The sequence below is a fragment of the Copadichromis virginalis genome, linkage group LG13, assembly GCF_057382275.1.
Source record: "Copadichromis virginalis isolate Kocher_CV1m ecotype Utaka linkage group LG13, C_Virginalis_male_GT1.1, whole genome shotgun sequence".
Taxonomy (NCBI): domain Eukaryota; kingdom Metazoa; phylum Chordata; class Actinopteri; order Cichliformes; family Cichlidae; genus Copadichromis; species Copadichromis virginalis.
In genome coordinates, this window is record NC_140630.1 from 5,743,874 (window position 1) to 5,760,606 (window position 16,733).

Here is a 16,733-nt window from a genome sequence, read left to right on the forward strand (position 1 = left end):
GTGAAAGCCACTTGAGGCTGCAGATGTTTTAGGTTATATTTTTCTTCAGTGCTGCACACATCATGCTGCTGATAAGTAACATGGCTTTCAGTCACCTCTTTTAAATTCCACACATGCCTCACATATCCCTACATTCATCCCCCTAAGGTCCCATCTTTTTATGGCCTTGGCAAGTGGCCTTTATTGAGTGAATGAATGTTCATAATTCTGCACCTGGACATGCAGCAAAATGAGTGGAGACATGCTGCTAGGCGTCCACATTTCAGTATTAAACACTCTTGTTGTTTTTCTGCACACACACCTGTTTTTTTCTGCATTAATAAAACAGCTTTACACACACGCCTATTACTGTGTAAACCTGCACTGGCTTCTTTATACAGCCCTAGCCTTGCTCAAGGGCACCTTGGTGAATTGTTCAGGCTTTTATTTCTCTGCCTTCATATTCATCCAACCTTCCCCCCAGCCCCGCTGCTCCTAAACACCGCCCCAGTCTTGGTTGCGTCGCACTCCCCCGTCTGTCACATCAGGCTCCGCTAAATCTGACGTGTTTTTCGCATTTCCTGCACCAGAGAGAGAGAGAGAGCGCGCGAGAGAGAGACGGAGACACACAGCGGTGTCGGGAGGCTGTGTCCACTGGAAGTTGAGCTCAAACAGCTGCACTGGACTGACACCAGGCCGTGCACCAAGCAGCAGGAGCCCGTTTTGACACATCCACCCACCGCCCCCCTTCTCTCCGCCCCTGCTGCGGTCGTTACCGGCCGCTGTCTGGTTCGCAGCTCGAACATCTCCAGTGCGCCGCGGCGGCTGGCAGCAGGTATTTGGAGCCTCCCACCCTCCGCACGGTGCAATGCAACACAGGCCAGTGCTTCCAGGGAGTCCCGCTGCAGCTAACAGAGCTTTTTAATACCTCGAAGGTAAACACCATGACAGAGCGAATCACATCTGGGGCCTCTGCTCGTATGTGCGCCGTAGCTATTCATGTTTCTTCCGTGCACTTCTGAAGGCTTCCCGGGCTAACGGTCGCTTTTCCGCCACTGAAGTTCAGTTTCTGGGGGGAAATTTTGTAGCATAATCGACAAGTGCAGACGTTTCGAGACACGACAGCAGCTTGGTGTGCTTGGTGACTGCACTCTCTCCTTCATATCGGAGTGGAAGGAACACGCTCTGCCCGGAGGACCACCGGTTGAACGGAGCTGTTATTCAAAGCGCTAAAGCACGGTTGATTTGGGGGTGTTTGAGGTGAAAGGTGTCCTGTGGTTTTACTGGAAGCGCGTTTCATCGCCATGGTGGTCTTCAACGGGCAGCTGAAGATCAGGATCCGCGAGGCTCTGGACCTCAAACCCACAGCTTGGTCCCTGCGTCACGCCGTCGGTCCCAAGACTCAGACCTTCCTCCTGGACACGTACATCGCCCTCAACGTGGACGACTCTCGCGTGGGCCAGACCTCCACCAAGCAGAAGACCAACAGCCCCACGTGGAATTACGAGTTCATCACGGAGGTCCACGACGGCCGCAAGATAGAGCTATCAGTTTTCCACGACGCGCCCATTGGCTACGACGACTTCGTGGCCAACTGCATCATCCAATTCGAGGACATCCTGCAGAACAGCAGCAAGCACTTTGAGGACTGGGTAAGACACCTGAAGCACACACAGTGGGAGTGATAGTCGAACAAGGTGCTCAGACCTTCTCTGTCGTAGGCAAACGGACCTCAGTGGAAAGTTTTCCAATGAATCAGTTAATCACTCTTTTTCCAATCACAATTCTCCCGGGAGTCTGGCAGGAAGCAGACTATAAGTAGTCATATAGTTGCAGGGATTTACACCTAAAAATACAAGCTGTGTGTTCCATCATATTACATAATCTACAGACTCTATATAATAAGACAGGACCAACACTTAATAATACAGAAGGCTTAGCTAATGTTGTTTTTAATTTAATTTTATTTATATAGCGCCAAATCACAACAGCAGTCACCTCCAGGCGCTGTATATATAATCTAAAGACCCAACAACAGGGGTGTCAAACAAAGCAGTTCTGGATTACTTTGGAAAATGTGAAGGAGAGGATACATTTTAACAAGTTTTACAGCTTTTCCTACTGTTAAAGACTTCCCCTCGGGCCATTTACAATACACCAAATTGAATCCCAAAGAGTCACACTCACAGATTCCTTTCATTTACTACAGCAGCATTTTTTTTTATCATGTAGAAAAACTGAGACATACTGTTAAAATTGCACTTTTTGTCTTATATTAAGATACCTAATTGATTACATTTTTAGTTAAACTTCTTTACACTAACAGAAATTTGATTTTTATCAGTCCTTTGTCTGGAACATGATATCAACGTGAGCTGTATGTGCCCGCGATGAAAAATGTTTTTTATGTGGCTGCTCCACAATAAATGAGAGAAAACCCCAACACCCCCCTTTGAGACAGGACAAATAAATAGATAAATAAATAAGTAAAATAAAAGATGCAGTGTGGAAGAGAGGCAGAGATGAATAACTAGTGAGTGCATTTTTCAAAAGCAAAGTGCAGTTAACCAAAATGACCCACCATAAACGTGCATCGTTTTAGGGTTTGACATCCTGATGCCTGAGAAGCTTTGACCGCTCAGTATTTAGTGTGTTATCTTGATAAATGATTAATTGCTTTTAACTTGATAAATGATTCATATTCAGAACAAGTGGGAGTCAACTAATAGATTAAGTGAAGATCATTTGCTCATCATCTCGATTTCAAGTTCAAGCCCTGCCCTTTTAGACATGTTCACAATTGAAAGTAAACATCTACTTGCAGCGAATGATAGCTGTAAAGTGTGGATGCCAAGAAAAAAAAGTAACTTTTCCAACTGGCTTTTTCAGATGGAAAAGTTATGGGAAAGATCCCCACCCCAGTGTGTTAAATACTGCCACATGGAGCTGGCATCACAAGATGCATCACGGTGTCCTATTGTATGGTGCTTGGCGAACGTGCTGCAGCCACTAACTCATGACCCTACGCTGTGTCACTGCATCATCTCATGTCTGGCACTGATCACCACCTGCACTCATGTATATATCTTTCTACGTAGCACTCATAATTCTTATTCTCATGTATATATCTCATGTATATCTCATGCACATATCTTTCTTTCTACATAGCACTTTAATTCTTATTGTTTGCACTGAAGCACCGCAGCAATTTCCTAATGTTGTAAACCTCAACATCTGGCAATAAACCCATTCTGATTCTGATTCTGATTCTGATTAGTGGATGAAGAGAGAGAACTGATGTCTTAAAAAGCTACAAAGGCTGCGTTTGGAAAATGGAGAGGTGGCAGTAGATTAAGACCATAGACTGTATATAAAAGATGGTCAAAGATTGATTTCAGACTCTCTCTTTTGAACTCTCAGCGTTAGTGTTTCCTAAACCCACATGCTGCTTTTTTGGATCCGGAAATGATGAGCTGGTGGAGCGCTAAATTATTAGCCCAGGTCTGCGAGCTGCATCTATAAACTGTACAAGTGCAACGTACAAACAGGGTAATTAATGCTAAGTAACCTAAAAATAAAGTACAAAAGTTTGACTCACAAAAACCTAAACACAGTTTTTTATTTTGGGTAGTATTATTTTTAAGATAATTTCACTCCAAAGGCATCAGTACCAGTAAGTCAGTTTCAGTGACTTCAGTTAGTGGAGGTTAGGCTCAGCAGACGGCTGCTGGCCACAGAGCCTTGTGTGGGCACACCTGTCAATCAAAGCAGCCATGTTCCTAGGTCTAGGCTGCACCAGTATCCAGGTGGATGAATTATACAAAATTCTCATCACCCAAAGAAACCCATAACTATTTATCATAACAGAATGTAAAATATTTAGTTCTGCTTTAATTTAGGACATTTTAACATGTGAGGACTTCTGTAGCTAGCTTCAAGTGGCCATTAAAAGAAACTTTCTTTTTTAGCCTCGGAGGTTTTTGCTGCAGAGACTGTGGTTTGCATTTTAGCGTGTTGAAGAAAGACATGGTGAAAGAAGAAGAGCAGTGCTTGGGTTAAAATTTTAAACTCACCTTCTCACCACTGATGATGTACATTAAATGACTTATAATGTGATTCCAGATGGTCCTTTGCAAGCCTCCGTATAGGACGAGTTGGGAATATGAAACCCTTTTCACTATTTCCTAATGCAGCGATGGGACACCTTGTGCGTATCTTTGAGATCTTGAAATGACTGTTGCTGTGAACTAGGTAAACAAAGTTGGATTGAGCAGATCTCAACCTGCAAGTCAACTGAACAGAGCAGATGACATGGGGCATAAGAGTTTAGCATGACACTAGCTCATTCAAACATTCAAAAGTACAAACAAATATTTCTATTTATAACAGCATTTATATTGTAGAAGCTCATGTTCTTACCATGAGCTGGTACATCAGTTTCCTTGACTCTTAGTTTATTTGTTCCTCTAAAATGAACAAGTGGGAAAGTGACATAGTGTGTTATTAAATTGTTATGCTGTGTTAGCGAACAGTTGCTTATTTACACATCCAGCAGACATGGAACAATATGCTGATTCATATGAAGTCATGTTTTCTGTGCAGAGAACCAAACCAAGGGAAATGTCTGGCTCTGCTTCTGTTACATGCTCCTCTAGCTAACTTGACTGTCTTCAGCAGCTAGCCACATAACACTAAGAGCAGCTGAAAGGTGGTTAAAGACAAAATGCTGGGATGCAGGGACTTGTGAGCAGAAGCGACTCCAAACATGGTCACTGTTGGTGTTTCATCCAACTCTCACATACAGATATACAGTATATTGATACATCTACTGGAAAGACCACAGATCGCATCTTTATAAACTGTGCAAAGATGATCACACTTTTGTTGTACACTACAGGATCTCTGCAACCCAAACTCTGCTGTCCTGCAGCTAAGTTTAGCAGATGCACAACAGGGTTCGCTACACACACAATATAGATCCTGTTGCCTTTGTTGTGCTCTTGTTAGATGAACCAGTGACCCACAACAGAGCTACAAAGAGTGGATGCAGTTAGGCCAAATGCATGACACTCATGCACACATTCACAGAAGCATTGGGGAGCCGTCCATTGTTGTCTGAAGCTGCTGAAGCAAATAGTAGGTTGATTGTATTATTGATGAGGCCATCAGGTCCATTAGACACAGTGAGAGAGAGCTGGGAGAAGGACAGGAAGAGAGAAAGCAGTGGATGGAAACCTTTACAGAATGTTGCACTGTAGGACAGAGAAGGTTGTTCTGTGGGGGAGTGTGAAGTCTCATGTGTTAAGATTAAGTTCTTGACAGAAGGACTCGGAATACGAGACTCTCAGTGAATCTTCTGATGGGTTTAAATATTTCTGAGCTGTATCACATGTGCTGCTGGTGGACTTCCTGTGCATTTACACTATTTCATATCATTACATTTATTTCTGCTCGCTTGTTTGTTGTTCAGTCTCTCTGCGCTCCTCTGTTTCTGTCTTCACTTTCCTCTCATCCCACAGCCGGTCGTGGCAGATGGCTGCTCATCACACAGCCTTGTTCTGCTGAAGGTCTCTTTCTGTTAAAACTGAGTTCTACCTATTAACCATGGCCAAGTGCTTGTTCATAGGAATTATCGGATTGTTGGAGTTCTCTTGCCTAAAATATAAAGCAGCTGGAGATGACTGTTGTTGTAATCTGGTGCTATATTAAAAACATTTAATTGCCCTTAATGTTGTAGAATGTAGGGAATAATCAAACAGGGATGCTGTTATGACTTTTCTCCTCACTACTCACTAGTAACTCAAGTTAGATAAAATTCAGTTAAATTAAGTAGTAGTATTACACAATGTGCCTGTTGAAACTTTCTGCCAGTTATTATGAAACACAGAGTACTTTATCGAGTTCAGGTCTTTGTTAAACCTTCTTAAGTTGTTATATCAAGCAAAAAGTAAAGCATCATATTGACAAATCTCATTTAAGGTACACTATTGAAGCTACTCTAGCCTGCAAGTGGCAACCTCCAGAGCTCAAAAATGAAGCCAAAAAAGTGTGTTTCCTCTTGTAGCCACTCAAGGCTGACTCCTGAAGGCAAATCAGACCTTTCATGTGAAAATGCCCAACTTTTCAGCATCAAAACGCATGTTAACCAACAGTATGGCCACTGTTGATAACTTTAGCTGCTAAACTAGAACCGTTTGTGCTTTCGTTCCGTTGTAGCCTTATAATGAATTATCTTGCAAAAAACATGTGAGGCACAGCTAATCCAAGAAGTTTGTCCTTCAGTTTTTTGATGAGTGATATTTTATTAGTGTCTGTGCATTGTACAGTTTATGAATGGTACTTACTAAAAGTGTTTGCTAGCATTAGCTGGTAACCTAGCGCTATGCCTTCTCGTTCCAGTACGGTCACTTGTGATTTGTGCTAGTCTTGCTGCTTTTTTCCAGCCTCCAGCTCCATGTATGGAAGTAAAGGGCAAGAAAGATCGCAGAGGTATACCTCTAAATATAAATTACTACACATGAAAATAGTAATCTTCTTGAACTGCAGTGGTGCTTTTTAAGTCAAAAGGTGCTATACGGCTGTCAGCCTGATCCATTTTCATTCATCAGCATGACAGGAATTTTTCATCTTGGTCCTCTGAGTCTTGCACCTTGTGTTTGCACTTGTTTTAAGGCACTCCCACGGGCGAACATGTCTCAACTTAAGCTACATCAAGAGTTATGTCAGCTTAGACAAAGAAGAACTAGATAACAGCGTGTGGGAACTAAGACTGTGTAATTTCCTCATGAGTAATGCTAACGTAAGCTATAAGTCTGTTGTGGAGTGTTTTTATCCTTTAAGCAGAGGAATTGCAAAGGCTCAGAAAGTTGATGTTTACTATAGTAGCTTCAAACCAATTCTTCACATCAAATAATTCCAGAATAACAAAACATGATTTTCTTGGACTGGATTTCTTTCTCACTCCCAACACTTAGCGCTGCCCTTATGGCTGAAATCAATACAGGTCTGAAGTAATCACCAATCAGTGAGTTGATTAGCTGAGGCCATGTGTTGTTTCTTATTGTGGTGAGAAAGAGGAAACTTGTAAAGAAAACTCTTGTGTAAACCAACATGTCCTGTATCATGTACCAACTAGCAACCCTGCATGTCTGTTGATCCAATCTTATTCCATTGGATTGTATCGTATCGCATTACATGGTACCACATCTTTTTGTGTCATGTTGTATTATATTATGAACTATGAGATTTGTTCAGTGTGACTGCATCTGGTGCGAAGTCAATGAATAAAATTTTTTCCACTTGTTCTTTTGTTACGTTACGCTAGGGCCGTAACATCTTTCCAAATATTTCTTCAATCATGCATACAGGGAAACAATAAATCTATTTAAATATCAAGAATATGGCATAACATGCATCCATAATAATATTAGACTGTGAAATCAGTAGTGGAACCTTAACTAAATTTCATCGTTAGGTTGATGGAGACTAACTTTGCTCCAGACTAAAACAGTCCCTCTTATACCAAAGAGTGATTTATTTGTTATTTCTGGGCTCAGGCTCGGTTACAGATTTGTGTAAGTTCCCACACAAAAAAGAACCTTATTATTTTATTCTTCGGCATATGACAGACTTGAAGAAGTATGAGATCTTTTTAGGAGAATGATACTCAGACTGCTTAGAAAGTCAGAAGAACATTACCACAAATCACAATGTGCACATTGTTTGCCTCACAGTGATGTTTTATTATACACAGTATTTTTCAGGAGAGCCGTGCCACCTGTCTGTGACACCCAAACATGTCTTCCAGGAACTCAGGCAGAGTACTTACTGTTAGTCAGCAGATTGTTTTTGTATCATACGTCATCAATCATGAAACACAACTTCTTACTTTTCCCCCGAGTGTCATACAAATGCAGTCTGTGCTTTGTTTCTGGAGCTACATGGTTCTCATCATTTTATGTTTAGATGACCAAAGTGTGTTAGAGTAAGTGCTGCAGTGTCATCTGCTAGTATTACCAACACCGGGGCCCCATGGGGGTGGGAGACTGATGGTATCTCTCCAAGTTTAATTACTCTTTATACTAATGAATACAAGACTAATTCATCTTACATTTTTTTTGAAATTTGCTGCTGATTCAGGGAGTGTAGGTTTGAAAACAGGAGATGAAATAAAATGTTGTGTGGATTGCTTAAACACCAGACAAGAAAATATATATGTGATTTCAGAGTGAGCAAAAGCCTAACAGTGGTAGCTGTATAGAGGATGGAAATTAATATAAAAATTTTGGGACAATGAAAAATAGGCCATAGGACTCAAACACATCTTTAATTTAAAAGAAATGATGAGAATAATGAATGAATATCAGTGTTAAATTAGGAAACTGAATCCGTCAGCATGATAAAGAGACTGTGAGTGTCTGTTTTGTGTGTAAGGTGACAAACGGCTCAACTTAAACATGGCTATCCACGCTTTATAAATTAAAAGAACTGAATAGACCGCCCCATTGATTGTTGCTGAGGGAAATCTTTTGGGTCAGGATCAGACTGATACACATATCAGATGGTGCCTTGCCACTTGTCAGTAGCCAGTAACCACAGGCACAGAGAAAACAAAACAAAACCCAGGCTGCTTTCTATCTAAACTCAGCAGTTATTGTGTTATCCAGTAATTCATCAAGATATTGAGTTAAAATTATTTCTTTGCCACATAAAAGTCACTCAGGCGCATTCAGAGTCAGTAGACTTACCACAGCTTTTCATTTAGATCAGTTGTCTCGAACTCCAGGCATCGAGGGCCAGTGTCCTGCAGGTTTTAGATGTGTCCTTGATCCAACACATCTGATTTAAATGGCTAAATTACCTCCTCAACATGTCTTGAAGTTCTTCAGAGGCCTGGTAATGAACTAATCATTTGATTTGGGTGTGTTGACCCATGGTGAGATCTAAAACGTGCAGGACACCGGCCCTCGAGGCCTGGCGTTCAAGACCCCTGATTTAGATGCAGTCAGTGGCCATAAGCATCATTTTGCAGTGTGTAGGGTTAATATCGTGGAGTGTTGCATGCTAAAACAAACCTTATTAAACTTTACCAACAAACACAAACACATGAGTGAAAAGAAATTGGAAAAAAGTGCAGAAAACAAAGCCCCCACCTGGGACTCAATCCAGGGTCCACTGTTCTTTAAAACATTAGACCAGTATTGCCGCAGTCGGTGCATCACAGCACCAACACCAAAGGTAATCCTGCGTGTATTTCTGTAATGCCAGCAGTATGTGACAGAATGGATGTATTTGAAACCCTGGGACGAGAACACATTGATCTGTCCCACAATGTCCCACCTGAATGCTTTACTGTCCTCCCCTGTCTATGTCTGTGGCTTCTGCTTTCACACACTTTTGTTGTCTCTTCATATCTGATAATGCTTTCTCCTTTAATCTTTTATGAATTTTATGAACTCCATTAAATAATCCACACAGTTCCCCACTTGCAGCACATACAATAGCCTTTTCATTCATGGCAAAGGAACGTCAGAGAGTTAAGGTTTTTGGACAGTTTTATCCTTTGGCAAGATCTTATCCCATGACTCAAAATAGTTCTGCAGTAAACGAAAGAGGTTTTGGAGACACTGGTGTGTTGTCTTTGTCTAATGGTGATACAGTATCCACTGTGCCTGGAAATCAAAAAATCAGCAGATATTTCATTTGACAAAAGCATGTGAACTGAAACCTAATACCCGTGTTGTGACAAGTAACAATATTAATACAACAACAAAAAAAACCTGGGCATAAATCCAAATGTGTCACTGTATTCCCGCAAGCCTTTACAAGCTCTGTGAATAATCACCTTCAGGAGAAAGTCATACCTGCCGAGCAGGTCACATAGTGCGCGCACACACACACACTCTGTCATAACAGTGAGTTCACGTCCCAGAAATTTGAGCTCATTATTCAAGCATGCATGAAGAACAGTAATCAACGATATGAAAATTGTTGTGTAATGGATTGTGCAAAGTGCTCCAGTAGCTCACAGTTGACTTGCTGAAGTAACAGCATTTGGGTACTGACCAGTTTCCAAACTGCCAAGACGTAATAAAGTATGTGGCAAATTGTAAATAAACTCAATAATTTCAGAATTAATGAGAGAACTGTGCTTTGCCTTGCATATCCAGCACATGTGGGATGTGATTTAGCAGGGCCGGTCACTGGTTGGTCTGTGGTGAACATGATTTATGAATTAACGCTACTTCAGTCCAGCAAATATCAGTTTGATATGTGGCTTTGGCTAAGCTGGAGAAAAAAACGCTGGAGAACAGAAAAAAGGTGCAAGAACTGATGTTCGTTTGACATGAAAAGGAGATCGCATTCCTAAATCTGTCAGGAATTTCTGTTCTCCTCTGAATCGTGTGTAGGCAGCTGCCTTGTCGGAACTTGTCATTAAAGAGAGAAGTGTGGAGAAGGACATTCAGGGTTTGGTGTTTCTGCCAAACAGGCAGCGATTGAGGGGAGGTAGAGAGGCAGTCAAGAGCAAGACAAAGAGGGTGTTGAAGGAAGCTGTCTGCTTTTGAATGGTTAAATGACTGAGGGATGGAGGGGGAGGACTGCAGCAGCTGTCAAACTCATGTTGAGGATTTTAGAAATGCACATCAAAATAAAAGTTCTTATGGATTCCATGGTTGAATAGACATTTTTCTATACCATAGCACTGGTGATAGAAATGCTAGAACCATAACTTCTCTTTTTCAGCTAAACATATTCTTACATATATCAGTCCTAGTTATAGAAGTATAGTTGCAAGTGTTTCTTGTGAAAGTCAGGGATATGGTCAAAGTTGGAGGTAGAGCTGTGCAGACCTCTCCATACATTGGGAAATGGGAGGTTAGGGTCTAATGGTGTTTGAACAGCAGCCCACTCAATTAACTTTTTTCCTGTTTTCAAATACCTGTGGTGTCTGGCAGAGGACCTCAGGGTACTGTGGATTGCGTGATGGAGGCTTTGTGGATCAGCTTTATTCTAGAACATCCCACAGACTCTCACTTGGATTGGGATATGCACTGTTTTAAGGCTGGCTCAACACTTTGGGCTTGTGTCATGGTTTTTGTTCCTATTGTCCTGCCGGGGGGACATCTTTGCCATGGCTTGGTTGAAAACAGTGTTTAGGTTGGTGGTACGTGCCAAAGCAAGATCCTTAAACCGTGTATTTCAGATGTGGTAGAAAAAGTAGTTAAAATCCTAAATATGCATTTGGGCGGCATCTTAAGGGTTTTAAGAAGAACAAAGAACACTCGAGATAGCTGCACTTGGTAAACTCTTATGATGCGGAAATGCCGATGCCGTCTTTCAAACCTCCCCCCTCCAAGTACAGGGGTATTTATTTGTGGAGGATATTTCCATGAACATTTATTAGTTAGGTTCTAAGAAAAAATCTGCAAATGGCTGAGGCCACAAACTCTGAACTGCGACTTGGCGGGGGTGTACTGTAGTGTACTGCAAAACAGAAGGAGGAAAATGAGATATGAGACAGTGAGCATTGGTATTGCAGATTAAGATTGCACAGGAACATGTAAAGATCTTTCTCTCTTTCTGTGCCTTGTGTTTAAATTGTAATGTTTCACATGTATTTTGGGGGCACCTGATGTAATGAAAGAGGAGGAAGTGGCTAACTGATGAGCACGAACAGATATCATTTGCTTTGTCCAGTCATGTTTTAGTCACAACTCTTCTCATTGTTAGGTTCATCAGATTAAGTGGTCTGCGCACTTGCTGTAAAAGCCCATCTCACATTGATACACTCGAATGAAAATGCTTCACATAATTGTTAAAAAAACATGAACATTTGGCCTCTCTCTGTTGTTCACTCTCTCCTGCTAAGACTCCCACCTTCCCTCATTTGTTAGCAGTGTAAAGGGTGTGATGTGAGTAGTGTTGGCAGGAGCTATATCTTCTTAACATTGGTTCTGTGTCATATGGATTTAGCCAGCAGCTGCCAGAACTGCAATGAAAGGCATTACAATTTATTCTCATTTTCTATACTTTCCTGCATCACTTTTGATTAGCAATTATCATCCATGGACTCTGTGCAGAGTCTAATTCTATTGGACATGGAATACATATGAAAAAAAGTCTATGAAGTACCAGTGCCAGTGGTAGACTATGGTAATCTGTGTGTAGCTGAACACATCACTCTAAGAGGGGTAGGAGGCAGGAATACAGTGATTGTAGTATATTCACGTGGGATGCGTGCATTGCAAACAATACAGGTTCAAAAACACTATAAATCATTCAAACATGCTGAGATAGCTTCTTTGTGATTAGCACAGAATTAACCATAGAACCGTTGTACATAGAGAAAATAAACATGTGCAAATATTCTTCATCTTCTTCTAAGGTAGAGGTAAGATTGTACAAAAACTACCTAGGTGAATTAAATGAAACCTGTGAAATTATCTGTGAAAATGTGGGTTAGATCAAGTTCATTTTCATTAAGACTGCACTTTCCAGGGATGCACTGATCCAACTTTTGCCATTTGCAATCTGATACTGATGCATCGGTTTAGGGGATCTGCTGATTCGGGCACCCCCCCAACCCAACCCACCCTGAAAAGCAAAAGCGGAAGAGAATCGATGGATGGATGGAGATAATGAAAGCAGACTGATAAAGTTTTTAAAATGGGAAAATATTTTTTTATTCAACCAGTAACTATCATTGGTGTGTCTCCCAGCTCTCTTGTTCCCAGCTGTGGCGCTAACACTGTTTTTGTGGTATTGCAACTGTGACAAAGCCAGATTGCTGTGTGGTTGTCTGCGGTTGAAACGACTGTGGTTCAGCTGCTGGAGCTGACAGAGGAGACACACAGGAAAAGTCTGCCGAGGCGAAAACAAGTTCAGCTCCGACTGACGAGTTAACGAGTGCGCCACACTTCAAGGCTCATGTTGATGAAGGCCCCAGCCTGTGATTTCTGTAAACAGTTATATACTTTATGTTCAGTCATCTGAGGAATGTTTCATGCAAAAACAATTGTGCACTGGAAGGTCTGTGTGGAAAGTAAAATTTACTTCATGTTGTATAATTTTAAAGAAAGGCGTTGCCCTAGTGTGCTAATGCAAATGGGCGTACAAACGGCTGATTGTTTTATGCAGTGTTTCATTTTCGCTTTTTCAGAAAAGAAATGACAACTTAATTCTGACAGAAGAACACAATGTAAAGATGTTCATTTTTAAAGTTCCCCTTCAGTCTAGGATACAATTCACAATGAAAGGTGAGAGAGAGAGAAAAAAATACCTGCATACCAGTATGCCTGTGCTCTGATATGCCCATTGGGTCTCACTCACTCAGCAGTTTTTATTTGCACGTCTGTGGTGAAAACTGCACATTCAAAAGTGTAATTGGTCAGAACAGACTTTCAGGGTGTCACCTAAAAAATAGCAGAAGTGCAGGAAATGACCCAAATCTGCATAAGGATATAACTAGCAGAGGATAGTGATCAAATTAATAATTATACCAATGTATTTGCCAGAAACTGGCATTACTTACCGCTGTTGCTGTTACTGAGCAGTGTTAGTACTCTGACCACGTTAAACCATTGACCTACATGTAATCACATCTGGACTATTTGGTAGAATCTAGAAATTTTACTAATCTTATTATTAAATCATTCACCTAAAGTTTTTACAGTGAGCCTTTCTACAGTGGTGCAACAGTAGAAAATTAAATCAAACGATAATCCCTGAAGATGAAGCCACTTAAAAGTTAATGGTCCTTTACTTGCACCATCTCAGGCAGCTACAAAAATATAAGGCTGTCTGCATGTTAATGCAGAGTTACACCATTATACAATAAAATGCAATACAGTCTGTTGGAGAAGTTTCAGTAAACACTGTGAAATGACATGCATATCTGTGTTTTACATGGGTTCTGGACCTGGAAGTGTCTTGCTGAAAGCCTCTTCAGCATTTTCAGTGCAGTGCAGTTTGGCTTCCGTAGGCTTTGTAAACTCTCATGCAGAGGGAATAGAGGAAGAGCTCAGGCTTGCTCTCTTCTTGACCCTGTTTGCCTGTGGGCTGTAGTAGAGGGGTGTCCTCTGTATGGGCTGAAGGAAACGGGGGCTGGGCTGTGCATGTTTATGTATGTGTGTGCGTCTAAAAATAGGGGCAGTGTGTTGGAGTCACACGGTAGGCCCTACTTCCTGTTTTCACTGTCCAAGTTTACTTCCCAGAGAAAGAAAGGAAGAGGGAGATGAGAAATATGGCTCTCCAGGTGCCCCGCCGTAGCTTCTGTTATCATTCATTTTTCTGCTGTGCTGTCCGTGTTCGCTACAACACAGTAAATTACAGTGGCACAGATATGTAAGGAATGCATGATGAAGAAATAAGCCACTTGTGATGAAAGCTTTACTGTTTCTCCTGCAGTTCCTGTCAGCACCACTTCATAAAAACACTTTTCACAAGAAAAGAACTGAAGCAAGAATTACTGTGAAATTTCTCCATATCGTTGTGCTTGCCACACGTGGGATTATTAGCATTTATAACATATTCTTCTCTATCGACTGATGACGTTTCCTGGTCTCTTTCCAGTGTGTTTCCGGTGCTCTATTATTTGCAGAATGGTTTTAGGCTAAAACAGACACATTCATAATCTTTCCATATAATCAAAATAACCAAGTAATAATAAAAAAAAAACAACCCCAAAAGACAAAAACAGTCTATTTGTTGTAGGATTTGTGCTAAATATATGTCATGCTAAACTATTAAGTGACTTTCAAGCAATTTGGTTTGTTGCAAAAGTTGGATGTGTAGCTATGATAAACCACATTTAAAATGTGGGTTTTCATATCTAAATGCTAACAGCTAAATACAGAACAAAAGTCTGAGGACGTGCCAGAACCTGTAGTGACACCTGAGCTTGGGGGCGGAAAAGAGGCATCTCACAAGTCTGGACACAAGTACTGATATCAGCATTAGCCTGAGAGAATGCTTCTGCACGGTTCTCTGCCCAACCATCTTCTAGTTAAAGTAGCAGTAGATCTCCAAAGCATAACAAAAGCAAGCATTACTAGTTAGCTGCTCAGCTGTATCTGATCCTGAAAAGTAAGTGCGAGGGGATTGTTCACTAGTAAAAGGATTGTGGATGGCACTGGGAGGATTAAAACATGGTGCTACCTATGTGTGGCTAACCTGCTGAATTGTTAACATTACATTAGCAGAACACAGAAATGTAAACATGGGCTCTCAGAACAGGAAAGGAAGAAAATCAACTGGAGATTTGATATATACCACACAGAGGTACTGCAGAGCTTATGTAACAGCCTGATGAAGTCTGTAAATCATAATTTGCAGTGTAGAGGTCAAGCATCTGTGGAATGTCTGCAACGTAAATCACCGGTGAGCTCCACACAACAGAATTAAACTTAGTAAGGCACCATCTACATTTCCTCATAAACAGGATGAGAGAAGAGAAAACACCCTGTTGTTCCATTCACACAAACACAGAGTGGACATTTATCAAGCTTTCAGCCAAACTCAAGGATTTGAGTGGCTTATGATGCTACTTCTATATTACACAAATACATGTAATCGGTTTCTTTTGCTTTTCGTGGTCTTCCACCTAGCTTCTTATGTAACAGTTGGGCAAAGATGTCTGTAAACGTCTAGCCATCCAACTATTAATGCACATAATTAGGTGTAAACTCAGTATTCTGGATAGTGGCCCCACCCCAGAAAAAGCAGAGCAGATCAGTCAGGTAGAGATGCACTGTAAAAAAGAAAAATCCTAAAAAAACAGTAATGTTCCGGCAGCTGGGGCGCCAAAATAATACCGTAAAATAACAGAAAATAACTTTCTCATAAAAATACGGTTATTTTCATTTTAATGTGATTAAACAATGAAATTACCTATAAACAAGGTCAATGAATCCGGCAATATGAATAATAATACTTAAATGTACAGAAATATGCAGTTAACAGTTGGTTTAAATGATAATAATAATGGATTGCATTTATATAGCGCTTTTCGAGACCCTCAAAGCGCTTTACAAATCCACTATTCATTCACTTGTTGGTGGAGGCAAGCTACAGTTGTAGCCACAGCTGCCCTGAGCCAGACTGACAGAAGCGAGGATGCCATATCGCGCCATGGGCCCCCCTGGCCATCACCAGTAGGCGGTAGGTGAAGCGTCTTGCCCAAGGAACTGAAACTGTCCGAGCCGGGGCTCGAACTGGCAACCTTCCGATTACAAGACGAACTGCCAACGCTTGAGCCACGATCGCCCTAAATAACATTATTTGATGTAAAAAAAAAGTTTATAAGAATCATTTTATATATTTTTCCATAGCATTACATTTGAATTTAACAGTTCAATCTGTCAAATAACGGACAAATATTTGTGAAATTATGATACATTTGTGAATGTATTTTAACAATCTAAATATGCATATGTACAGACAAATATATTTAAAAAACAAGAAAATTCTGTTTTATTACATTTACAGTGATTTTATGTTGTTTTACATTTGAAATGTAAAATCACAGCCTATTTATGTAAATTTAATGATATTCTAGAAAAACTGTACAAAACTGTAAAATACACAGTAAAATACGTATATATTACTTTTTTTTTTTTTTTACAGTGTGGTGTACCAACTAGATATAACTATCAGTTTAATCAAAATATGACAACAGTTGTTGAGCTGTGAATCATGGCTAGAGCTGAGTCTCCTAAATTAAAAATAGTTGGCTTCCAAAGCGGTCGACTTCTTAA

General features: G+C 40.8%; 1 protein-coding gene across 1 annotated transcript in view; it reads left to right on the forward strand.

Moving 5' to 3' along the window:
* The first annotated feature begins 497 nt into the window (after positions 1-497).
* The window catches only part of LOC146695118 (protein kinase C epsilon type-like), a 101,963-nt gene continuing 85,727 nt past the window's right edge, over positions 498-16,733 (forward strand). Inside the window, exon 1 of the mRNA XM_085477019.1 lies at positions 498-1,631. Coding sequence (XP_085333145.1) covers positions 1,284-1,631 — 348 coding nt within the window. The 5' untranslated portion in view covers positions 498-1,283. The remainder of the gene's footprint in view (positions 1,632-16,733) is intronic.